Source organism: Cornus florida, unplaced genomic scaffold, assembly GCF_030987335.1.
Source record: "Cornus florida cultivar Cherokee Brave unplaced genomic scaffold, ASM3098733v1 CherokeeBrave_3.0.0_Hap2_Chr05, whole genome shotgun sequence".
Taxonomy (NCBI): domain Eukaryota; kingdom Viridiplantae; phylum Streptophyta; class Magnoliopsida; order Cornales; family Cornaceae; genus Cornus; species Cornus florida.
In genome coordinates this window covers 77,385,441-77,412,551 of record NW_026775575.1, presented here as the reverse complement: position 1 = coordinate 77,412,551, position 27,111 = coordinate 77,385,441, and the positions used below count along the sequence as shown (strand labels likewise).

General features: G+C 34.1%; 2 protein-coding genes and 1 pseudogene across 2 annotated transcripts; 2 read left to right on the top strand and 1 right to left on the bottom strand.

Moving 5' to 3' along the window:
• Nucleotides 1-1,986: 1,986 nt before the first annotated feature.
• LOC132309511 (pheromone-processing carboxypeptidase KEX1) lies at nucleotides 1,987-2,394 on the top strand. The gene has a single exon (XM_059807814.1). It carries the CDS (start codon nucleotides 1,987-1,989, stop codon nucleotides 2,392-2,394), a length of 408 nt encoding a protein of 135 aa, XP_059663797.1.
• Nucleotides 2,395-3,583: 1,189 nt separating this feature from the next.
• Nucleotides 3,584-6,782, bottom strand: LOC132306961 (rho GTPase-activating protein 2-like). The gene is made up of 4 exons (XM_059804577.1): nucleotides 6,366-6,782; nucleotides 5,127-5,247; nucleotides 4,682-5,032; nucleotides 3,584-4,583 (listed from the first exon to the last, which is right to left on the bottom strand). Exons 1-4 carry the CDS (start codon nucleotides 6,662-6,664, stop codon nucleotides 3,840-3,842), a joined length of 1,515 nt encoding a protein of 504 aa, XP_059660560.1. The 5' UTR covers nucleotides 6,665-6,782; the 3' UTR covers nucleotides 3,584-3,839.
• A 751-nt stretch (nucleotides 6,783-7,533) lies between these two features.
• Nucleotides 7,534-26,438, top strand: LOC132309510 (peroxidase 3-like; annotated as a pseudogene).
• Nucleotides 26,439-27,111: the final 673 nt, after the last annotated feature.

Sequence of the window (27,111 nt, the reverse complement as noted above, 5' to 3'; positions counted from 1 at the left end):
GCATCTCAGTAGTGTGCTCAGAATGAGACACATAGGGGAATTGAGCAGTATATTAAGTCAAATGAATGATTTTTCTAGTTCAAATTTGTATGGCTAATTCGGCTTTGCGCTGTTTTCCCCCTATTTCACTCTAAGGGAAAAGATTTTGACAGCCTTTTTCCAATTTCAAATTTGTTATTAACATTTTCTGCTCAAACCTGTGAATGATAAAGAAGAAACGGCAAATTGAAGGCAAAAGTTGGAACTCGGAAAATTGAAGATCTCAGCCACATGGCTCTTGTGACTTTGTAATGTCCAATAATGCCTGGAATTTGGAATTAGTCAATAAGAAAATGATGAAGTCTAAGGGCTGTGAGTGTTTTACTCTGATTAGTTGTTGAGAAACCAAAGGAGCTATAATATTAGATGTTTGGATCCCAAGGAATTGAATAAATCTACAGAGTTTTGTACGAGTATTTGACTTCTTTTTATTTCCATTGCAACTCGACATCTGAAAATGTATGGCTTCATTTTTCACCTTTTCATTTCTCAGGTTTTCTTGGAATTCAGATTCAGCTGAAAATTTTATGGAAGTAAAGGCTGGATTGAGCAGTTTGGTTTGTTTTGATAGTAATTCTTGTATTCCATCTATTCTATGTTCATATTGACCTATACATGAGAGATTTGTATATATGTCTTATTATTAGTCTATTGAGGTAGCAGTCATGCTTATAAGTTGCTTTGTGGCTTCTTTTATTACCAAAAGGAATTCCGCCTTTTATCCTTTTCTTTTTGCAGTTTCTTCAACTTCTGTTCAAGCACATGAACAAAATTTATCAAGCTAGACAACCTGAGTTTTTTTTAATCTGGCGGCCCCCATTTGTTCTGCATTTTATTTTGTCGTCAAAATGCTCGAGTACGGCTACAATCTGATTGATTTATAATTGATTCTTTTTCGTTTTATTTCTTTTGTTCCCCTTCAAGTTGAAGTTTGATTCCTGTGTTAATTGTTAAAAAATGAAGTAGCATTTGATTCACATCATTATTTTCTTGTCTATGCCTTAGCTTAATACTTTGTGATTGTGGGAATTAAAGTATGAGTGTTCTTCCTTATTTATTTGATATGAAGCTCTGGACTAGTTTTAGCTTGAATAGCCCTTTCATTGTTTCATAGTACCCTAGTTGATGTCGAGGTGGTTGTCACGATATCTGACTGAAGGTCTCTCTCATTTGTCTGTATTTTCTCATCTGTGGAGATAAGAATAAATTGTCTGGATGGCATGCTTGCTTTTCCATCATATTTTGTGTCTGCAGTTTATTTATTTATTTTTATTTCTTATTTTTTTGTGGGCAAATCTTTCTCGCTTGAAAGGTCAAATAGTGTCTGCAGGCAATATATTCCCCTTGTGCAAAATATGGAACTTTATTATTATTTTTTTCTTCATATTTTCTTTTTTCAATCTAATTTCCATGGCAACCCAATAAAAGAATAATTGACTTTCTTTATTCTCTTATGTTGATTTTTCATATTATATTTTCAAGTTGGATTTTTTTATTTATTAATAAATTAATGAAATGTTGACTTTAATATTGAATAGGTTTGATGTTCAATTGAACTCCTTGAAGAAAGGAGAGAGGGAGAGTAATGTTTTATTTAGCAATGCGGTCCTTTGAAGAAACCAGCTTTCCTCTAGAAGAATAGGCTTAGTCAATGAACAATATTGTATTCCTTCTAGAAGTTAGGCAGATGACTTTTGTATGATTTTGGATCTCTATGCCTCATAAGACGGAATAAAGTCAATGTGATGAATTTAAAAATACGCTACCCAACAACACTGCAGTGTCAAAGAAGACAGCTCAGGTCACTCTTTTTCTACTTTAAATCTCTGTATATCCTCATATTTTATTTGCGAGTGTGTGTGTGTATATACATGTGCATAGGAAGGCCTCACACCAATGTTCAACTTGTGAATTCTGATAATTCTTTCTGATGTGAAATGATAAGAAATGGAGTGGAGGAATTTTGTTGACATGTCTTCTTTCTTGCTCTTTGAGGCTGCTGGTGATTCGGAGGCCGATTCTGATCTGAATATGGATGCAGTGGACACGAACGTGGCAGACGATGATGCACAATCATGCAGCTGCGATTTTTCTGACTCGGTACTTGTTCCTGAGTTTGATGATTTTAGTGATGATCAGGGATCTCTCCATCATGATGATGATGATGATGATGGTGATGAGGAGGAGGAGGAAGCCATTGACCAAAATTGGACTGGTGACAGTAAGGTGGTGCCACCCTTTACAATGCCAGGAATGGCGGTAGCAGGACAACTCAATAAAATGAGGGCTTGCGTTGATTCAAATACAGAGATGCAGAAGAACAGGGATTTCTGGGAGACTTGCCTTGCATCCTGAATTTTAACCTCTCTTCTTCTTCTTCTTCTTCTTCTTCTTTTTTCATATATAGTGGTAAATGTTGGAGTTGCTTAGCGGGAGAACCAATCTTCACTGTCCTTCTCAGCACCCATGTAATGGCCCTTTTTTTAGGGTTTAAAGAATTGTGAATAACCACTTTTCGCCAATACATTTCCTGTTTCATCATTCTTGTTTTCGGTTTGTTTGGTAAAGACGTTTCATTTCTTAAAAGCTAACAGATGAAAACAAGCACGCAACATGTTAATGATGTTATGTTACTGTTGCTTTTCCAATTTCAGTAATTAGAATGATACAGTGATTGTCAAGTAGTTTAATTTTCAGATTGTGTCTGATCTTGGCACTATAGCAGTTGATGTTTGGTTAGAACTTGGAAGGAAGGATGGGAGGGGAGGGATGAAAGAAGCTATCCTAACCTTCGCTTTTCTGTCCGCCCAAAATTGGGCGGAAGAGGGGAAGGAAAGATGGAAAAACTAATCTATAAATATAAAAATTCCATTTTTAGTCTTTAATTGTCTACAAAATTATAAAAACTTTCATTCCCTTCCATACATCCATTTCATTATCCCTTCCATGCAACTAAACAAAAAAGTGAGGGCTTTGGGAATGCAGCGTCAATCTCTTCCCCTCTCCCTTCCATCCATTCCATTTTTCCATCTCTCCTACCAAACAGAACATAAGAGGAAACTATGAATTTAAACCAAATTTCATTCAATTTCAAATTCAAGGCCCCGGTGCTCCCAAACATATCTTTAAGGATTTTTTTTTCTTCTTCTTTTTCTTGGGTATCAACTCCCCTTTCACAGGAATAATCCCCCCTCAGGCGCACATCTACACCAACTGTTCTACCCTTTGGAGATTCCTCTAAGAAATCATTGATAAGCTGTATGCAACTCCAAGACATATAAAACTCTATTCTGTAAAGCTGCAGCTTCCTCCTTGTAAATATAGTATTGTTTGATACTGCAATAGCCTCCTCTGTAGCAATTCAAAACCATAAAAAATTGCTTTTCAACCTTGTTCTGTAAATCATAGTATGAAAATCAATCACTATTCATTCGCCATTTTCAACTGAACTTTTCAAAAACAACTCATTCAAATCTGAAATGGAGGTAGTTTCAAATACTTCATTTTGCCTTTTTTTTTTTTCCCCCTTTTCTCAACACACTGATTTCAATCTAAAATGGTCAAAGTTAGAATTCCTTCGCCAGTGAATCATAGAAAACAAGCAAAAGTTCAGCCTTGAGCTGAACAATGACTCACAATCAACCACAAGCAAACTACTCACATACCCTTGTTTGACCAATTCCCAACAATCAAACACTATTAATTTACAGACACAATCATGGGTATGGAGGAAACTCACAAATCTGCAAAGAAGTACTTATCCAAACATAACTATACCAAAAATAACACCCCAGACAGATCTACTGAACATCAAGCAAAGGCATAGGAATAGCAGACTCCACAAATTTGTCTACCCCCACATCATTGGCGACTTCGCGTACATTTGATGACGCCATCATATGTTCCTCCTTTCGACCAACAGCAATAGGACTTCCTCGTTCATCTTCTCCGTCACTTGTGCTCAAACAAGAGCTCCCAGTTCCGCTACCAGATAAAGAAACACCAGACACCCCATTTGAGGTAGAGTCACTCGTGGGGCTCACATGTTTTCTCAGCAAGTCTCCTTCTGAAACTTCCAGAATATTGTTTTTTGCATTGTCATTATCATCGAATTGCCTCAAGAAATATTCTTCTATCTCACTTGATGACACGACTTCACTTTCATCTTCATCTTCATCTTCACTGCTGTGGCTGTAAAGGTCATGATCATTATGTTCCGACATCGGCTCTTCATCTTCATTCATGTGGCTGTAAAGGTCATGATCATTATGATCTGACATTGGCTCTTCATCTTCTTCATTGTTATGGCTGTAAAGGTCATGATCATTATGATCTGACATCGGCCCTATCAATTCACAGCTGGTATCGGTCTCCTGCTCGCTCTCAAATTCTTCATTGGTTTGCCGATCAGAAGAATGAGATGACATAGGTGAGTATCCTCCTGTTGCAGTCTCTTCGCGTTCTCTTAGTGTTTTCATGATCAGGGTCTTGAGCAAATTCATGACTTGAACAGCATGCATCAGGGCCGTCAATGGATCAGACATCTGATCAAAAAAAAGGGAAAAGCTTTGATCTATTCAATCATATCAATAACAGTACTATTTGACAAGAGAGCTTTTAGAATAGAGGTTTACTGATTTACCTGAGTCATGTTTGGAGCAAAAACCATAGCTATATTTCTCGCATTCATTTTGTTGGATTCCTCTTGCTCAACAACATCAGCCATTAGATCAATAGCCCAGTTGAGCAATGCAGCCTCGGTTGGTTGAAGTTGGTTCACTAGTTCAACGGACCCCTCCTCCGTGTTGCATTCCAAAACTTGTTCCGGGGAAAGCCCATCTAACACTCCCGAGGGAAGCTCTCGGAACCAGGCTTTGATTAGACCTGCCAAGCAATGGACATCAATGTTGTTGGGCACAATGCCTCTGTTCAGCTGGTTCCTCACATGCTCCTCTTGGCTGTTCTCGGGGTTTATACGAAAAATTCCTTCTGCCTGCAAAAATCATTCGAATATCTTCAGTTAAGAGATCAAATTCTTCAAGATCAAATTAAGAACCTTCATACAACTTCTTATATGGCAAGTGTACCTTTAGACCCTCTTGTGAGTATAACCTCTCCTGCATTAGCAAGAGAATTGTAGGGACACTATTGCCCCTTGAATCATAAGACAACTGCATTGATTCCGCTGAGACACCGAAAACGCTAGCACTACAAAATTGGATGGAGTATCACAGATTAGTATTGTACACAAATTAAAGGATGAAGAAGTATCAATGGACTAATAAAAAAATAAAAAGTTCCTCAATATGAGTTGATTCTGCTATATATCCTTTATGATTTGAAAAACAATCTGCTGGGTAACTATGTAGGGTTCTAGTAGAAAGTAGAAACCTCATATAAGACATCATTATTCATTAACATCCTAAGACATTCCCAAACTCAAATATGGTCACACGAATTATTAATCTTATGTCCATTACCTTAAAGTAACTATTTTAAAGCTCATTTTCACTATCCCTCCATTTTGGTTGGCCAAAATACTAATAAAATGACAGAAAATAAATTATGAATGTCTAATTGTATGTGGTCTGGGGTGAAAAAAGAAAATAATCAAATCTTGACTTGACAGCATAGTTATATAAGGACTGATTTGAGGTTTCTAGACACTGAAATACTTGAGATTCAAAATGCCAAACTTCTCCTACCCTTTTCTCTACCATTTTCTCATTTTCTCAGAAACCAAACATGGTACAAGGTTTTCAAACACTTAATTCTCAATTCAATTTTTCTTCTAGCAAACGAAACCCAAAATGAACCATCTTGAACAACTTATTGTCATCCGTCACACCTACCCACTACTGTCAAACCCCAGATCGGTTGTATGTAGACATGGTAATATGAGATTAAGATGTAAAATGAAGATTTTAACAACAATAGCACATTATAACACCAAAAAAATAGTTAAAAGAAAAAGAGTGGACAAATAAAAGTAACAATAAACTAATCTAAAGCCTATATGAAGCTCTCTCTCTCACACATCTCTAGACATCTCCCAAAACACACACACACACACACACACAAACCATTTTAACAAAACCCAGATGATGGAGAATTTGAGATTTAAGAGCACCCAATAGAAACCTAATCTTAAGCTAGCCTATATGAAGATCTCTCTCACACACATTTAAACATCAATAATTTTTATTTTATTTATATATATTTTTTTTAAAAAAAAAAAAATTGCATTTTGAAAGATTTTAAGAAAACCCAGATGAAGAAATTGAAATTTAAGAGGAGCCAAGAGAAGAAAGGAGGGGTTGAGAAACCTGGCACTAGGGACTCTACCGGGGACCTCAACTTCGAACTCAACAGGAAGACCGAGAAAGCCATTGAAGCGATCGAAGGTGACATGAGTGACGTGCTGAACGTTGGTGGGCCACCCGATTTCCATGTGATGGACGGTGGAGATCACTTCATCCCCTTGATCTACACGGCAAGAGACCATGGATTTCCTGATAGCTGCCAAGAGGAGTGCAACCAGAGAGAGCTGGTTTTGCTGATCTTCAGCTGCTCCTTTTGTTCTCTTCCCACCACCACAATTTGTCACCATAACCATGCCTGTCATCTCTCTATCTCTCCCTCTCTCTCACTCTAGATATTTATCTCTCTCTAGTGTACGTGTTGATGAAATTGAATATGAGATTAGTTGTTGTTTTTATTTGTTGTTGCATTGAAGTTTGTTTGGAACTTCGATGTTCTGAAACTTCAAACGGCCACTCGTTTCAAATTTGCGACCCACTTTATCCTCTCTACATTGACTAAATTAGCCTTACCTTTCAGCGAGAATTAACAATGTGCCACTCTGCCCGCCTCACATACAAATGTAGTTATGTATATATATAGATATTGAAAATGGTTAAAAAAGACTAATCCATATTTATCATAGATTTAAACACTTTAAGATGAGACGGACTTTGTTTTTATTTATCACTTTCACTTATCACTTATTAGCAGTAATGTTGCGGGAATGGAATGAAATAAGAATTGGAATAGAATGCTTATTCTCATTTTATTATTTGGTTGTAAATATAAAATATATAAAAATTAAATGATAATAATTATTTTAGTGTTTGGTTTGAACAATTTAAAATTTAGAATAGAATGAATTTCAAATTGAATTATTCAAAATACCTACAAATAAATTAAATTTTAAAAATAATATATATTTTTTAAATAAATGACACCGGTGGTAGATGGAGGTGACGATGATGGTGGAGGTAACTATTAATAGTGGTGTAAGTGGTGGTGTTAAAAGGCGGCGATGGTGGCGGAAGGCAATAATGATGTTGGTGGAAGACAGTGGTAGTGGCGGTGGTGGAAGGTGGTATGGAAGCCGTCAATGATGTAAGTGATGATGGTGGAAGGTAGTAGTGTGGTGGTGGTGGAAGGCATGAGTGGTGTAGGTGGTAGTGATAGAAGGAATTGGAGGTAACGATGGTGGTAGTGGTAGAAGTTGAGGTGGTACTGGCGATGGAGGTGGTGGTGGAAGGTGATGGGGGCGACAGTGGTGGTGGAAGGCAGCGACGGTGGTGGTGGAATGTAATGGTAGTGATGGCAGCGACAGTGGTGATGGTAATGGTGATGATAGTGGGGGAAGGCAATGGAGGTGTCAATGGTGTAAGTCGGTGGTGGTGGTGGCTACGGTGGAAGTGGCGATGGTGGAAAACAGTGGAAGCGGCGGTGATGTACGTAGTCGTTGAAGGCGACAACAATATTGGCAATAGCAATAACTATGTGGAAGGCAATGGATGTGACGGGGTGAAAAGAGGCAGTGGTTGTGGTGGGGGTGGTGGTCGTAGAAGATAGTGGTGGTGGTGGAAAACAGTGGAGGCGACAGCGGTGTGGTGGTTGAAGGCAACATTAATGATGGCAATGGAGTAACGGAGGTGGAAGGCAATGGAGGTGGCGAGGGTGAAAAGTGACGGTAGTTGTGGTTGAAGACAGTGGTGGTAGTGATTTTTGAACTTGGAACACAAGGGTATTTTCGGAACTTGATTTTTTTTTTTTTTTAACTTGGAAATGAAATAGTCATTCCATAAGTTTAGTTGTTAAATAAAATTTCATTCTTAAGAATGGATTTTCATTCGAATGGAATGGGTATTTCCACTTTAAATTGCATACCAAACAAAATAATGTTTAGAATGAACATTCTATTCCATTATTTTCCAGCACACCAAACGCAAAATTAGTGATTGGAATAAGGTAATAGATATATATGCTTATTTACACACTCATATAAAATATTTCAATATATTTCCGTGACCAAATGAAAGTTTTAAGCAACCTTCTTTTTTTTTCCTCTTTTTTCCTCTTTTTTTTTTTTTTAACAAAAACATAGTGTCATTAGCTTAGTTGTTATAATCTCTCATCACTTAAAAGAAATATGAGAAGTTCAAGTTTCACAATAAATATTTGTGATTGTGTCTGACATATGGCTCGATAGTCCAGTGAGTTAGTGTCTCGGACTCTTTGCATCTACTAATCTAACTTTTACACTTTTTATATTTTATATATATATATATATATATATTATGTTTGAGTATTTAGTTAACCATAAAAATATTTGTTAGGAAAAATAATAATTTACTTTTGAAAGTAGAAAAGATATATAATGATAATACATATACATGCATATACACACGAAAATGATCACTTGCTCATGATGAGCAAAAAAAAAATTTCGAACCATGTATAGTAGTAATTGTTAGATATAATTGTTATATCTTTGCGATAACTATTTTTCAACGGTTACATAATACATTCATAAAAAAATAACTAATTAATTAAAATTAATTTCTTAGAGTGAATGTACAACTGAAATATTAGTATAAAAGAAGAAAATTGAGGAATAGTAAAAATAAAAAATAAAAAAAATAGACCAACTAAAAGGAGGACTAGACATGACACACAATCTTCTACTCTGGAACTCTCTCTCGAATATCATCTATCTCTATCGTTCTTTTTGTAACTTACACTTTCTCTAGCTACAATGCGCAATTTGAATTCGAGAAGACGACCGTTGGTGGATAGTGATTGAAAGATTTGAGACAAATGAGGACAAGATCTTTCCACGACGGTGGATGCCTTTTTCTGGCGTCATTGGCGTGGACAGAAAAAAAAAAGGTTTTCATTCTTGTATTTTTTCCCAAATAGTCTCTTGCCTTAAAAGAGAATCTAAGCCCCATGTTTAATTTTGGAGTGACGATGCTTTACACTACATGTGTAATAAGGAGAGTTTGTCTAACATCAAATTCGAATGAAAAAATAAATGAGTATATATAAGTTGAGTGTTAATTCCACCTAATAGTTGAAGTTTTTAAAACTTCAAATGACCTTTTCAATTGTCTTTTATTTTATTTTATTTTATTTCATATAAAAATGTTATTTCCATTTTAAATAAAAGTAAAACACAAAATGAAAATGATCGTCAAACATCCTTTCATTAACACGTGTTTAATCGACAACCTATTAATAATTTAATTAGACATGCTTTACTCAATCTATTTACGTGTTGAGTAAATTCATATTAAAATGATCCGTTTAGCTAAATGTATTAACGAATCATATAGATATGTCTTTATCATTACTTTAGAAATAACTCCTTTTACTAAATTTGACGTGGTCACCGTGCCGCTAGGGCAAGATATAATTGCAAATAAGTAGTAGGATGATTACAAAATTGTTCAAAACCCTTCAAATTGAGTTGAAGACAGTACAGGGTTTCATTTGCTAAACCAGTCTTTACGCATTCACTTTATTATGAGTAAAAGGTTGTCTTAGAGAATCCAAAGACACTTTTAAATCTTGATTTGTTCATAAAATAACTTTTACACACAGGGTACTATTTCAAAACTTTAAGAGAAAATTCAGTAAACTTCTACGTAATGATTTTCAGAGACCTTCTACATTTCTAGATTCCCGATGTGATGGATCACATTATTAAACTTCAACAGACAGAAATTACACATTATCATAACGATGTCTTTTCACATAGTTGGTAAGAAGCTGAGATTAATATATGTGGCCATGTTTATGTGTGTGTTGAATAATTGATGCTTTGGAGCTTCTGTCACATCTAATTTTACTTGGCAAATATCATTAAGTTTGTACTATTTATTTATTTATTTTTATTTTATTATTATTTTTATTTGAAAATTATGGTCAACCTTGTAAATCTAATTATAGTTTTATACATATGTAATTTTGACACAAATTGAAGATCTAAATGTATCGAATCTTATCTCAGCAAATTGGATGATGGACACTATGTTTATTTTGTATTTACAGACAAGGGGTAGAATCATTCCATTAAACATTAAGATGCGTGTGCGCGCCTGTATTTTTTCTTTTTCTTTTTTTCTAAATGGATGATTCATAGCTAATTTTCAAGGGCTCAAAGTATGACCGTGGAGGCGTGACCTAAGGAATTTTTTACAATCAGTGGGAGGCATGACTCTAAGGGCCTGTTTGGGGGATGCTCCATCTTGTTCTATGCCCTTCCCTACAGTGCAAATGGGCACTATTGAGGACACCAACTTGTTTGGTATGGGCTGTACTGTGTCCAACAGTGATAGAACAATTTAAGTTTTTGGGCCAATTTCCGGAACAAAAAAATCATGTTCCAAAGTGTTCCCAAATTTCAGCCGGCCCACTATTCACTGTAGAAAGGAGAACAACAGCCCAAAGTGCAGGAATTCATAGAACACATATTTAAGAATTCTAAGAACAACAGCCTAAATTGTAAAAACCCCTCCATCTCTATTCTCGTTCTCAACTGTGAACTTGCCCAAATTTCTGAAAAAACACTCTGACTTGCCCTCTCTCTCTCCAACTGGAAGCTACAAAATCTAAAAGAATCAGAAGTTCGAGACCCACCTCCATCTCTATTCTCGTTCTCAATTCTGAAGTTGCCCCCTCTCTCTCTCTGCAATTGCAAACTACAAAATCTAGCAGATCTGTGAACTTGCCCCCCTCTCTCTTTCAAGAACTATCTTAGCTCTGCGTTTTCCGACGAACCCCACCTCTGTGTTTTCCGGCGAACCCAAAGCTTCGGCGCGTAGATCTGTCACTCCGGCGAGCTCTTGTGCGCTCTAGTCTGCCGATTCCGACGAACCCCACGTCTGCGTTTTTTTAACTGAATTTTTGTTTGATCCAAATTCTCAAATCTCTTGCAATTTTTTCAAATCTCTTGCGTAGACCATGATTATCAAATTAACTCCTAATAAAACATGAAATGGAAATGGAAATGGAAAAGGAAAATGAACTGTGCATGTCTCACTCTAAAATAACGAATTCTCTCCATTTTCGTAAAAACCCCATCCAGCTAATTTCTGTCCTCTTACATACTTTAATGCACAAAAGACAATTATATATATATATTATCTTAAATTTTTAAAAAAATGTTAGATAATATAGTATATGACTTATTATTATATAATATAATATATAATAAAATTTGTTTTTCTATATATATATATATATATCAAAATAGCTTGAATCCTCATTTTTTATATTTGTCCATCTGAAATTTAAAAATTTTAAATTTAAATGGAGAAAGAAAATAATTGTGACTTATTATTAGATAATATAATATGTGATTAAATTTGTTTTTCTATTTTTAGTAAAAAGGTACTGAAGAAGCAAATTTTTTATTTACAGGTTTTTATTGGTAATTTTTTAATTAAAAAAATCGAACACTCGTACTAATTTCATGCAATGAAATTTATTGGTAATATTTACAAGTTTTTATTGGTAATTTTTTAACAAAGGAAACCCAACAATTTTTTTTGGTGACTTATAGTTTTGGAATTTGTCACTTAAAAAATATATATATTTCATGATTTTTTTTTTTAGTGATTTTGGTTACACTTTTATTCTTCCAAACATGTTTTGTTCTCATATTTCTTAGAACAATATACATTACCAAACATGTTCTATCATGTTTTTGTTTCAAAATTCTCAAAACAAATATGGAACACCAAATATGTTTTGTTCCCATTTCAGAACATCACACTACAAAACACTTATTCTGTTCTAGGCTAGAGCAGTACACTACATCACACTACACTTCCCAAACGGGGCCTAAGGAATTTTTTACAATCAGTGAGAGCTATCTGATTCTTTATTAGATATCAGGGCCAACTGACCTTATCCCCGAGCCAATCCCTTGAGATTATTAAGAGGTATGTTCATTCCATCAAACAACACATCTCTTTCTATATTCAAATATTCATTCAAATTTAAAAACATATTCAAGTGTTGTAGTACACCTCTATCAAATAGGGTATAAACTCTATTGATATGGAACTAATTAACTTATTAAAATTATTCAATTACTGTTAGATTATTATTTATTTTATTTTTTTATTTATCATTGCAAAGGCACAAAGGCGGTCTTCCCCTGTTGGAGCACCTTGTGGATGTAACTTTAAAGCTGTTGCCTTGATGATGACCAGATCTTTGGGTCACTCCTGTTGCTACGATTCTCCCTTGATAGTTTCCGTTGCAGAGATTTGGTTATCGTTCTCTATAAATCTGGGGCTTATTCTTCATTTTTCTTATTTTATTTCAAGATTAGTATGTCTTTTTTGACTTGACTTTTGCCTCTGTACTGTCGTTGTAGGCTTGGTAATTGCTCTTAGATTATTATTTTGCTTATTCTACATGTATATAATCTTTTAAAAAGTACATAAAGTTTCCTCTTTTTTGTTGGATTTGTAGCTATATAAAATGGATAAAGTAGTCCCTTTCTTTAAAAAGCTATGGTTTCAGAGTATTTTCCTACTAATCATACAAGTTCGATGAGAATATTGTATTGGACAAATGGGGCAGTTTTGTCTTTTCGGGTGAGACAAACTTAACACTGAAAGAGATGATTTTCGAAATCAAGAGAAGGAGCGGACAGGATTCAATCTTTGTGGTCCCACTTATATCTTCTTTTTGTCTTTGGTCTTTCTTTTATTTCGAAAAACAAGGGCAAAAGTGGGAGACCGAGACAAAAAAGCATAGATCACATTGTGGATCCTACATTTTCCACGTATATCACTGTGGTGTTCCTCTCCCTCCAAAAGCTACTATTTGAATTTCAAATGTATAAGGAAAAAATAAATTAATTCCAAACGTATGTCTTTTTTATTTTTTATTTATTACATATTATTTTAAAGAGGAATGTATCACCCTTTTGGATTTTGAATCATTCCTGTTAGTATAATATTACCCACGATACAATTACTATCCCGTGCATATTTCGTAATTTACTTAAAATGATTGTGAACAATTTAATACTTCGTAGTAATTGAGACTATTAAATTGATTCTAAATATTTTCGAACAGGGTATTGGTCATTAGAGAGGATTTTTTTCATTATCCATTAATTCATTGGGTGTTATAGAATTTTTTTTTTTTTTTTTTAATGGTGCCACAATTGATGGTATTCAATAATTTAACTATTATACCCTTCTATATTTTTCAATCCTTTCATATTTCCATTTCCTTCCTCTATTTTCCTTTCATATCAAACAAAGAGATGTTGACAACATATTTCTTTAGGCAGAACAGTGCAACATGTTTGGTGACATGTTGTTTTCATTCGGATAAAAGAGGTCCACATAGAAAATAGCAAAACACTATAGCACTTTTTGTTTTTGCATTTTATACCATTGAATTTTTATTTTTTTACATGTATACCCATAAAATTTTGAAATCACCCCACTTAAATTATGAAAAAATCTCTATATATAAGTTTGCCCCCCTCACATAATATTCTAGGTCCGTCACTAACAAAAATACGTACTGAACCATTTTAACTAATCATTTTGTCACTCAATTTTGCAACAATTACCAAAATGAGCCCTTAATCTCACATAGTATTTACAGATAATCAAAGTCTCCTTAATTCAGCCCATTTTACTTTGCCATCGTCTCATCATTCAAAACTTAATTAATGCATGAGAACTATACAACAATATTGGTAACAATCCCTATAATTTGATGCATAAGCTATAAAGCTTGTAATTGATGGCACATGATGCTAGAATACCCCACTATTTAATGCATAATCCATAAGACTTGCACTATAATTCATGGCACATGGTGTTAATTAGAATGATGGGAAATTCTCCCCCCTATGATTGGACAAAACTTTCATAAATATTTCCTCAACTGCTTAACTTGGCATTTGAAAAAATAACAAGTGTTCATTTTTAATTAAAAATATAAAAAATAAATAAATTTTAAAATATTTCGGAATTGAGTCTAATCGTTGAATGTGGTGATAAGACTTACTTAACAATCAATTAAGAGCGTCTAATAAATTATGTCATGTCTTAAGGTTCATTGTAACACGAGTTACTGGTGTGATATTAAACTACCAACATAATTACTAAACTTAAAATTTTATTTAAAATAAATGAATATAATTTTTTAAAAGGACTTCTTATATATATTATGATGCCATTTTAAGTGATATTAAACATTTTAGTGCAATTATTCGTGTCCTGTTCAATGTACAAGGAAATCGTTTAATTAATTAATTAATTGACACCTGGATCCCCAATAAGAATTGACCCTTTTGCTAGTGAAGGTCATATATGATACGAATTAAAGAAATATATATATTCAATTATATGTTTGACTAAGAAGAAAAAATGTCGTTCTATTTAGATTTAATGTACAGCTTGTAAAAACATAAATTGCAAATAGAACTTGTACATTTTGCCAAATGAAAAAATAAAAAATAAAAAATTCTATCATAAGTTTAATTATGGTGCATGCATGGGATTAGATAAATTTCATTCAGATTCTTAATTCAATCTCTGTGTGTGTGTGTGTGTGTAATATACTATTAAATTAATTAATGGATCTTAGTCTGGAAAGATGCCTATAAAGGGTGAGGAGAACTGGTTAATTTTATCCATTGCATTGTCACATATAGAGTCTTGGAATCAAAGTTCATTGCCTCAGAGAAGGAAGTGAAACTTGTAGTGTTGATAGGGTTTTTGAAAATGAAGGCTAACCTTCTATAATTCTATTGCTGGTCTGCTGTTTGGTAGCTTTTGCTGTTTAATTATGGTGTTTGTGAAGGTGGTAGACTAAGGAAGAATTTCTACAATAGTAAACATGTCCGATCTATCGCCAAACAAATCATCACAAATGTCACCTGGAACCACACCTCTGTCAATGCTAACTTGCCTGCCAAGCTCCTCACAATGCATTTTCATGATCATCACTGCTTTGTTAGGGTAACAGTGCACGTCTAACCACGCATGCATATGCTTATTGTTTTGGTAAATTGACTCCAATTGCATATATATTTAGTACCAAAATATTTTTCTAGATTCATGATTGACATTTCAATAACTATGAGACACCATGAATGAACTAGCTTCACATCAAATTTGTTACATACACACGAAGGTGTATATATGTGTATATAAAAGCTTGCCATATATATCACAGTATCTCATGAAACTTAGTTGTCAAACAAGTTTATCGAATTATGTATAAAATTTCACGGTTGTGATGGCTCGGTTTTGTTGAACTCAAGTACTGCAAATAACAGTACTGCAGAGAAGGATGCGATTCCAAACCATGATTCCAAACCATTCATCGGCAGGTTTTGATGTAATATATAGATGATATCAAAACTCAGCTCCAGAATACATGTCAAGGAGTTGTATCTCGTGCTGATATTTTGGCTTTAGCTGCGAGGGACTCTCTATCATTTCAGGTAAGAACTAAAAGAAATTAAACCTCTTCAAATAAGTGTCGTACAAATTATATGGTCTAAGTATACCATATACTATAGTATTACTATTTAAATATTATTTAAAAATATAAGGTATATATATATATATAATTATTATTATAAAACAATAAAGTGTGTGTATGTGTGTGTGTATATATATATATATATAATTTCTTATAAAATATAGTTATATATATAAGAAATAAAATAAAACTATAAAAAATAAAAGAACATGATTATAAGTCGAGACTAGAATTTTATTCTATATTCTTAAGACAGATTTGTTCCGCTATGGTGCTAACGGACTCAATGGCATCTATTTCCCAAGATACAACGACTTGTCTTCATTCGGCAGTAGCACTACAAACCGAAGAAATGGACAAACCGGCTTGGTGTAGTACTCTCTGATTAGAACCCACAGACTAAAGAGAGAAGGAGGAAGAAGAAAATTCAGAAAAAGAGTAGTATTTTGAATTTGGTGTGATTTGGAAATGAAACCAATGGGGGGTTTATATAGGCAGCAAGGTGCCTTTTCGGGTGGCATGAACCATCACCTACATTGGGTGTGATGGTTCAATTCAAAGGTTTAAACCGAATATGATGGTTCAGTTTAAAACAGAACAGGTGCAACCCTTTTTAGAAAACTGTAAAAATTGGTTTTTAATTCAAATACCAGCCCATTATTAAAAAGCCCAACAAAAATTAAAATAAAGTCCAACACAGGCCCAATTTCGTTTAAAAAAAAATTAACCACATTTTACAACCAAGCCGAAGCCAGAACTGGGCTTGCGGGGCGCGCACGTGTGTGGTAGATGATTTGGTCCCAAGCTTGCCTAGGTCTTCCCTCTCTTAAAAAATTGGGTGCCCTTGAGACTAAACCCAAATCCCATACTTGGGTTTATTTAAATTTCAAATGATTTCAATATTTTTTCCACGTAGGACAAGCATTTCTCACATTTTGCATACCCATTTAGGCTTATCAAACACTTCACTTTGAAACTAATTTCTCATTCACTCGGAAACGGATTTGAGAAAGTAAATATACCATAGGAATGTGTTCGTCTGTAGATCCGCAAAAATTCTTAACAAAATTTACTCCAAATTTCATCCAAAGTTTCTATTTTGTATGCCCCGTTTCCAACAATAAGATCTTTATATATATGCAACATTTGCATATAATCAATCTCAATTAGAGTGATATATATATTAATTGTAGTTTCAGAAGCCAATGTGGAAAGTGCTTAACGATAGAAGATGACAATATGTCTCTAGCTTTGACAAACCTCCCCTCCCCTTTCTCTAACTTCACCACCTTCAACCAAAGCTTCATCAGTAAAGGACCCAAACTGCATGACCTTGTGATATTATCAGGTATACATTTTATACAGTATTATCAATATGTATATTTCATTATCCTTCCATAACTTGCATATATAATTATTTCGAAAATGATTGGTCCTCCCAAAACAGTAGGCCTATCAACATTACCCTAATCATATTTGTAATGACCAATTCTACCACATGGTATGATATTGTTCGCTTTTGGCACGAGCCAGCACGGTTTTGCTTTTGAGTTTTACCCTAAAATACTTCATACCAATTGGAGATAAGACCACCATATATAAGCACTTCACCTTTCCCTTACCCAGGGGATGTGGGATTATGCACTCATAATTTACCTAGTATAGTAGCCTGCTAGTGACTTGCACCCGTCCACAGCACATCCGCCTACAAGGTCGCCACAATCACCCCCCTTTTGGGGCCAACGCCCTCGTTGGCCATACTTCCGGTTGGGTCAGGCTCTGATACCATTTGTAACAACCCACTCCATCACATGGTATGATATTGTCCGTTTTTAGCATAAGCCCGCACGGCTTTGCTTTTAGGCTTTACCCCAAAAGGCCTCATACTAATTTGAGATAACACCACCACATATAAGCACTTCACATTTCCCTTACCTAGGCGATGTGGGATTATGCACCCATAGCTCGCCTAGTGTGGTAGCCTGCCAATGACTCACACTCGCCCGCGGCACACTAACCTGGCTCTGATTCCATTTGTAACAACCCACTCCACTACATGGTATGATACTGTCCGCTTTTGGCATGAGCCCGCATAGTTTTACTTTTGAGCTTTACCCCAAAAGGTCTCATACCAATTGGAGATAACACCACCACATATAAGCACTTCACCTTTCCAACCAGGCGAAGTGGGATTGTGCACCCGTAACTTGCCCAGTGTGGTAGCCTGCCAGTGACTCGCACCTGCCCACAAGGTCGCCACAATAACCCCCCCTTTGGGGCCCAACGTTCTTGTTGGCCACACTTCCGGTTGGGTCAGGCTCTGATACCATTTGTAACGACCCACTCCACCACATGATATGATATTGTCTGCTTTTGGCATGAACTTGCACGGTTTTACTTTTGGGCTTTACCCTAAAAGGCCTCATACTAATTAGAGATAATGTGATACCCCTCGACTCCGAGACATGGATTGATTAGGCCAAGCCAAAATCGAGGGATATCAAACAATTAAAGTATTAAACGAATACAGAATACAAAAGATAAATAATAATAAATAAATAAACTGAAAAGAAACTAAATAATAAATCCTCCATTAAAATCTAATAGAATAAATCTTCCATTAATAAATATAAATTCTCTGATACCAGTAACCATCTAGATTATAACTCGGGAATTCATAATGTGTACCCCTAATAATCCCAACTGAAATAACTGAAATGAAATAAATCCAAAGACTAAAATTAGGGGTGGCCACAGATCGAATCTGATTGGATTAGGCATCAATTCTAATCCGATCCGCTCGCAATGGATTGGGAGACTTTGAATCCACTACCAATCCGTTAGCCCACGGATCGGATCGGATTGGATTCGTGAAATAACGGATTGGATTTTTTAAAATAATCCATTTTCAGATTGGAACAAAGCTCCTGTAGTTGTCATTTGCCAAGAAAGGGGAAAAAAAATTAAATGTCTGAAATTGAAGAAAATATAGAAAAACATAACTGAAATTATTGTAATATAAATTTTATTCAATATAAGTATTTATGAAATAACTGAATAATAGTTATTGTTAGAACAAAGCTACAGATTTGAACAAAGCCACTGATTCATTGAAGTTTAACTAAATATATATACATATAGTATAAATTTAATTTATGCTTATATGATTTACATAGACATGTGCATGAATAAACTATTACTCAAGATTGCTCTCAGTATCACAAATAGAGTTATAATTTTCATTATTAGTAGTGTAATATATAATTTTATCTATGTCTTGCTAAATCTGACAGCTCAGATTATAAATTATTGTATATAATCATAAAAATTTAACCAGAAAACAAAGTAACAAACTTCAAAAATCAAAATCATAAAGAGAAGAATGCAGATCTAGACAATGAAAGAGCCGCAGAAAAGAAAGGAAGACCCGCAGTCTAAGGACTCATCGGAAACAGTGCAGATCTGGACGATGAAAGAGCCGTTGTTGCGATTTGGTGAAGGAGATGACAGAATAAATCAGAAGAAGAGAGTGAGGCGCAGAGGCAGCTACTTCGCTGATTTCTCTTTGCTCTTCGTTCAGTTCTTGCATCTTCGATTCTTTGGCTATGTTAGAATAATTAAATGAAAAAAAAAAGAGAGTAAAGTAACTAAAGACTAAAGTTGATATGTTGGTGGTCCACAGTCCATTGGTCCAAGAGCAATAAATAAGTAATTATATTGTATAGTATTAATATTATATGTATATATGCAACGGATTAGCCACGAATCGGATCGGATTTTTGACAGGTTAATCCGTGATCTGATCCGTGAACTACGGATTAAAATTTTTTGAATCCACCCCCAATCTGTGGGTTTAGTAATCCGATCTAATCCGTACGGATCGGATCGGATTCACGAACTCGCGGATTTTTTGGTCAGCCCTAACTAAAACATAAAGAAGAATCTTATGTAGAAGAGTGATGAAGATTGTCTCTGCTCTGCACAAATAATTCCCAAGGCTGGAATTAACGAACACCTGAAAGATAATACTGGGTAAGGACCACGAACAAGTTCTACTCTACTACAATCCAAACTGAGACCCGATACAAATATACATCCTAGTCAACTTAACAATATCTATATAATTCGTACACACACACACACAAACACACACATTAAAGGACTGTCACAGGACTATAGGGCCACCTCAACCTGAATAGTATGCAACATGTAAAGCGCACATATAGTGAGCATGAGTAACATGATTTACCAGGGCCTACAACTATCCACTATATCCAGTTATACATCCCTATGTAATATACGCTCCCTAACCACTGATCATGAGACTCAAACTCATATTATAGCACATATTCATATATATAAATTTTATCCATAACATAAAAGTAAACTATTCGCCATATTCTTTCAATGGCATGTCATCCAACTGGTTTCGTGGCCTAACATGAATAGGTAGGACTTAATTTATTAGTTAATCCATCTATATATGCCCCGATATCTTTACAATGGTGCATTTAATCCATAATCCAACAATTGATGCAATAAATAAAATTATACATCAAATAATCCAGAAATAGCATGATATAAATCATACAGATATTCCTTGCACAACTTTAAACAATAAGAACACTTTAAATAACATGCGGTTAACTTACATCCCAAATAATTAACTTACATCTTAGTTAAATTATACTAGTCATTCTAAGCATGTTTGAATCATTTAAACATTGTATTTCAATTGTTGAAACAATTAAATAAATCAAAACATCATTTAAATCACATAGAAGTTATTTAAAATCCCCTATTGTCCAATCCTTAAGCATATAAATGTCTATTATGCATTCTGAGAATTTTTCAAATCCAATTTACCTATTAAATTATATTAAAATGGTTCAAAACAATTTCTAGAAATTAAAACACCAAAATCCAACTTTCAGCCCAACTGAGCAAGCTCGGTTTGGCTCCTTTACCAATCGAGTTGGCTCAGTTCCAACTAAGTCGACTCCTTTAGCAATTGAGTCAGCTCGGTTGCTGCTGTGGGTTGTCTTCTTCGTTTCCAGCCTCTGTTTTTCCGTTCAACCTCCATTGTTAAGGGTTCTAACCTTCGATTTTAGGTTCCAGAGTGTCCCAATAATTAATTTAAAGCCTTTAAACATGTTTACATAAATTTACAACACATATCATGCATCAATTTATCAAATCATACAAGTTACATGAAAACCCATAACAAATAAATCACACACTGTGTTTAATTTCTTAAGCATGTAAACAGGTTTATTACTTCCAATTAATCGTGCTGAAGTTGTCCTAAGCATGTATAGCACACGTTATCTAAGGAAAAGAGATAGAAAAAGAACTTGCTTTAAGGTTTCGGATTGAAGATCTTAACCTTCTTCTTCCTTGTTTTTCCGGCGACCTTTGGCTGCGGTCCAGACTCCTACTGCTCTGGTTATGCACCACGCACAACCTTCCTTCTTTCTCCTTGGGTTCGGCCCTTGCTTTTTGGTCAAAGCCTCCTTCTTCCTCTCTCAATTCTCTATAAACTCTCTGTCTCTAAACTCACGAGAATAGGGTTTTACAACTGTTTCACAGACCTACATCACACATATATATATATATATATATATATATATATATATATATATATATATATTCTACTACTACTCCTCCTCCTAATCACTTCCCAATTCTATTTTTCATAAAGTAATAGAAAAGAAAAAGAAAAATAATAATATAATATATACATACTAAGTTAGACTAACGTGATAACATATATAATAATAATAATAATAATAATAATACTAATAATACATATAACTATATATATAATACTAACTATCCTAATATTATTATTATTACTATAAACAAATAATAATAATAATAATAATAACTATCCATATGCATACTAATATTATTATATATATATATATACACACACACACACACAACTATCTATGGGTAAATATTCGTACCCATCAAGACTCCTATGCAAGTAGTCAATGTGACCCATTAGGTTGGTCCATTACTACTATCAAAATTCAACTCCTTTAAAATAAATAAAATAAACATTTAATTCATTTAATCCTAACAATTAAAATATAAATAACTACACATCATTTAAGTAAGTAAAATCATACCAACAAATTAAATTAAAAAAAATAAAACAATCAATTCAAACAAACACATAACAATTAGCTATGTAATCAAATAATCAAATAAAAATGTAATAAAATAATTAAATAAATCCTGAGACTATCCTTTTAAAATTTGGGGTATTACAGATAACACCACCACATATAAACATTTCACCTTTCTCTTACCCAGGTGATGTGGGATTGTACATCCGTAACTTGCCTAGTGTGATAGCCTGCTAGTGACTCACACCCACCCACGGCACATTAACTTGACTCTGATACCATTTGTAACGACCCACTCCACCACATGATATGATATTGTTCGCTTTGAGCTTGAGTCCGCACGATTTTGCTCTTAGGCTTTGCTCTAAAAAGCCTAATACCAATTGGAAATAAAACCACCACATATAAGCACTTCACATTTTCCTTACCGAGGCAATGTGGAATTGTGCACCTGTAATTTGCCTAGTGTGGTAGTCTACTAGTGTCTCGCACCAGCTCACAGCACGCCCGTCCACAAAGTCGCCACAATCACCCCCTTTTGGGGCCCAACGTCCTCGTTGGCCACATGATATGTGTGTATTTATGTACTTGTCGTTGTCAAATATACTCCACACAAAATTAAATTCTACAACGACTTAAATAAAATTGTCTAATGGTAAATAGGGTCGAATCACTCATTCAAGTGAGTCTTTGTTTTGGAAAATGAGATTTAAGAACATTGATTTTGGAGTTTGTCACTATCTACTAAAATAAAATTACTTTTAATAAAAAGTAACTCAAGTAATAGTGAATTAAACACTGACAAAGAAATTTTCAAAGCAATATAAAGAGCAAGGAAAGCTATAAAGTATAAACAACTCAGAGTAAGAAAATAACAATAGAACAACAATGCATTAATTTAGAAAGAAAAAAATACGACTTGAACCAGAAGAAAAACTCTTAGACAATCTAATATTTCAATTGTATCTTATCTCTACACCCTCTGTTTTGTGCAAAAAGGTGGCCTATTTATAACCGGATGAACAACACAAGTGGTGTGTGGATCCACTTGCCTATTCCAACTTCTTCCATCATAGGCCACTCCTTTTCATTGCCTAATATGACATTTTGTTGCCCTACACCCCATCACTCCTTGTCTTTCTTTTCTTTGTTGACTTCTAACCACTTCCATTTAATTTCTTTACATTTTCTTTCTTTTTCTAACTCATCATTTTTTCCCCTATTCTACTCTTTTTATTATTTTTTATTTTTCTCTTTTCTTCTTCTTCAATGATGATGTGGCAAGTGATTGACTATGTAACAAAAATACAACACCATTTTGTTGCACCTTGGATTTAAACTTGAAACCTCTTGAATGATAATTTGCACAACACACCAACTTTCCTACAATGCTCCTTGTGTACATTTTTTGTTATAAATAAATATAATCTTCCTTTTGCAGCCAATTCTTCACTTATTTTCCATTTTTGTTTCTTTTCTTCTCATTCTGAAATTATGCCTACAAAATACAAAAACCAAATATAAGAACATTTAAATAATATAAAGACTAATTAAATGTTTATTTTTGGAGCATAAAATAATAGTTTTTGTGTACTTATTAAATTACCCCCAAACAAGTTTTTGCTAGTCCTCTAGTAAATAGACAAAAATAGATTAGTTCACAAAATCATTAATTTATTAATTCCTAACTAAAGACGTGCCATTTTCGTAGACTGTTTTCGATTGCATTTACCATATGCAATAAGGCCTTAAACCCCTAGGTTACCCCTAGTGGACGAGTTATAGTATCGTGAGGGTTTCCAGTGAAGGTACTCACAAACTTTCAAAGAATTTTTCTACATATCTACAAAATGAAAAATTTCAGAGATAAAAATATCGAGTTCTTTATATACAACGAGCTATTAAGGTGTTATAAAAACAAATATTTCAATAAAGTTCATCCATAAACAACCTAGAAGTAGAGAGTGAGTGTGTGCGAAGTCGACAAAAATTCATTTTCAAATCCAACTGATAAAAATTCCTAAGTCTCTAGAAAACTAAGTTTTGACTTCAAATCTCACAGGAAAATATCTCTCTAAAAGAACGGCTCTCGAAGATTTGGCTAACTGTATCTCTTAATTGTATATGAGTAGGAACTCTGTTTCTAAAGTAAAATCAAGCTCACATAATTAAAGAATCAATACACATAATAGAAGAGTCTTATGACATGAATGTTGATCACTTTTGAGAGAATGTTGAGTTACCCACCATAACGCATTCTCATTTACTCTACATTATCATACATTTTCTAAAAACATTATTGAGCTCAATTTGTACATAAATGTTTTTGAAAATGAGGGGTTTTCAAATACTTTAAAGGGACATTTTACTTTTCTTTTTCAATTTTATTTAATTTTTTTTTTATTTTTTTTTATTATTTTTTTTTTTTTACATTTTTCTTTTTCTTTAAAGAGGATATGTGAATGACTTCTTGATATGAATATTTACCACTATACTACAACAACTTAACTAAAATTATGTAATGGTAAGTAGGGTCGAACCACGTATTCAAGTGAGTCTTTGTTTTGGAAAATGAGATTTAAAAATATTGATTTTGGAGTTTGTCACCACCTACTAAAATAAAATTACTATTAATAAAAAGTAACTTAAGTAATAGTGAATTAAACACTGACAAAACAATATAAGAGCAAGGAAATACAAGCTATAAAATATAAACAACTCAGAGTAAGAAAATAACACCAACAAATAAATATTCTCGTTAGCCACACTTCCGGTTGGGTCAAGTTCTGAAACCATTTGTAACGACCCACTTTACCATATGGTATGATATTGTCCGCTTTTGGCATGAGCCTGTAGGGTTTTGCTTTTTGCCTTTACTCCAAAAGGCCTTATACTAATTGGAGATAATACCACCACATATAAGCATTTCACCTTTCCCTTACCTAGGCGATGTGGGATTGTGCACCCATAGCTCGCCCAGTGTAGTAGCCTGCCAGTGACTCGCACCAGCCCACGGCACACCAACCTGGCTCTGATACCATTTGTAACGACCACTCCATCATATGGTATGATATTATCCACTTTGAGCCTGAGCCCGCACGGTTTTGCTCCTGAATTTTACCTCAAAAGGTCTCATACTAATTGGAGATAACAACACTACATATAAACACTTCACATTTCCCTTACCCAGGCGATATGTGATTGTGCACTTGTAATTCGCTCATTGTAAAGAGCAAAACCGTGCGAACTCAGACCCAAAATGGACAATTATATCATACCATGTAGTATAGTGGGTCGTTACAATATTAATTATATGTTGGTACATGCACATATTTAATAAGATTCAGAGACATTGCTTGTGAGTTTTTTTTTTTTTTAATTTTTAATTTTATTTTTTAGGGTAAGGCAGAGATAGGGATGGTCCCCGTTTAGAATAACTAAATCCATTTTTGTCCTAAAATTGTTTATTAAACTGGGCGGAATGAGGCGGGGCGTATTTTGTAGAGTATTTTTGTAATTATAATACAAATTTAACAAAAATAAATAATAAAATAATTTTCAACTATGATAATAATTTTCTTTCAATAAGATTCAACTTGTTAATTGAAACTTAAGACTAAAATTATTGTTGGAATTTCAAAATGATATATAGAAGTTTTCAAATAAGAATAATACAAAAGAATATTTGGTGATTAGAATAGGATAAACTAGGATTTGCTTAATATATACTTAATATTATTGAATATAAAATAAAGTAATAAGGATAAACTTATAATTTATCACTCACGTAACGGGACGGGGCGGGGCAGGGCGGGGTGATCTTTTCCCATCCCTGCTCCATATTTATGTGAGTTTTCAATTCTAACTCTTATCTCCGCCCCAAAACTATTTAAAAAACCCCATAATCGTTCGAAACGGGGCGGGTGGCAGGGTATTTTGCCATCCCTAAACATAGACAAGGCTTGTTCAACAATTTCAATCTAGCTAAGTAATGCAATTAAATGATATTATATATTATAGAGGCACAACACAATGTATATAATGCTTATGCATGATCGCAGGAAGGGAACACGAAACTAGTTTATTTTTTATATTATTTTACACAAAGTAACTGTCTTAGTACTACTTGTATCCTAATTAATCTTGTTTGTTTAAGTTCTTCACAAAATGGTTACTTTCATTGTCATGGTTATAGCGATTGATGATACTTATAAGCATTAAACTACATCTTTTCCCTATTGGGAGAACACAAAATGAAGATGAATATGACAATTCGAACACTTAATTTGCAATAATGTAGGTGGACATACCATTGGACTTGGGCACTGCAACTTCTTCAGCAACAGGCTCTTCAACTTCAATGGACAAGGAGACGAAGACCCTTCTTTGAACTTAGGGATGGAGCCAAATTTTTGTTCGGGGCACATTATACACTAAATAAATATAAATTAATATTTATGGAGTATATATACGTAAAGAGAAATATAGATAGAGATTGATATTTTTTGAATGAGGTAAATTACATATATAGAATATAATGAAACAATTTAAGAATTTTTTTTTTAAGAAAACAAATAGAGTATATAAGGGAAGGAGAAATTTGAAGGGGGACACTTTTACACATTTTCAAAAAATATATACCTGTTATAGAAAAATATATATATAAAATAAGAAAAGAAAAAAATTCAGGAGGGGCAAATGCCCCCTGTCCTATACTGGCTCCGTCCCTGTCTACCCTTAGAGCTCTCAAAACTTCCATGCTGGTTACTTCGCCATTCTTAAGCAAGCAAAATCATCGATGAGTTGATTAACCAAGCTAGGTTTTTTTGGGAGTTTGCGCTCGAAGAGATCAGGAAGAAATGCAGTGCCATCAATACATAAGAGCAGTTTAGATTGTTTTTCAAAATATAATTGAGGTTTGGTTCAATTATATTTGAGTTTATGTACTTTTCTTTAGCATTAATATGCTTCTTTTGGTGGAAAACAGACATCCGAAATCAAGGAATTAATGTGTTTCTCTGCATTCATGACATCAATTTTTTTTTTTTTCGTCTTCCCTTCTACTAGTCACAAAACATGCTCAGCCATATAAGACAAACTTAACATTGCA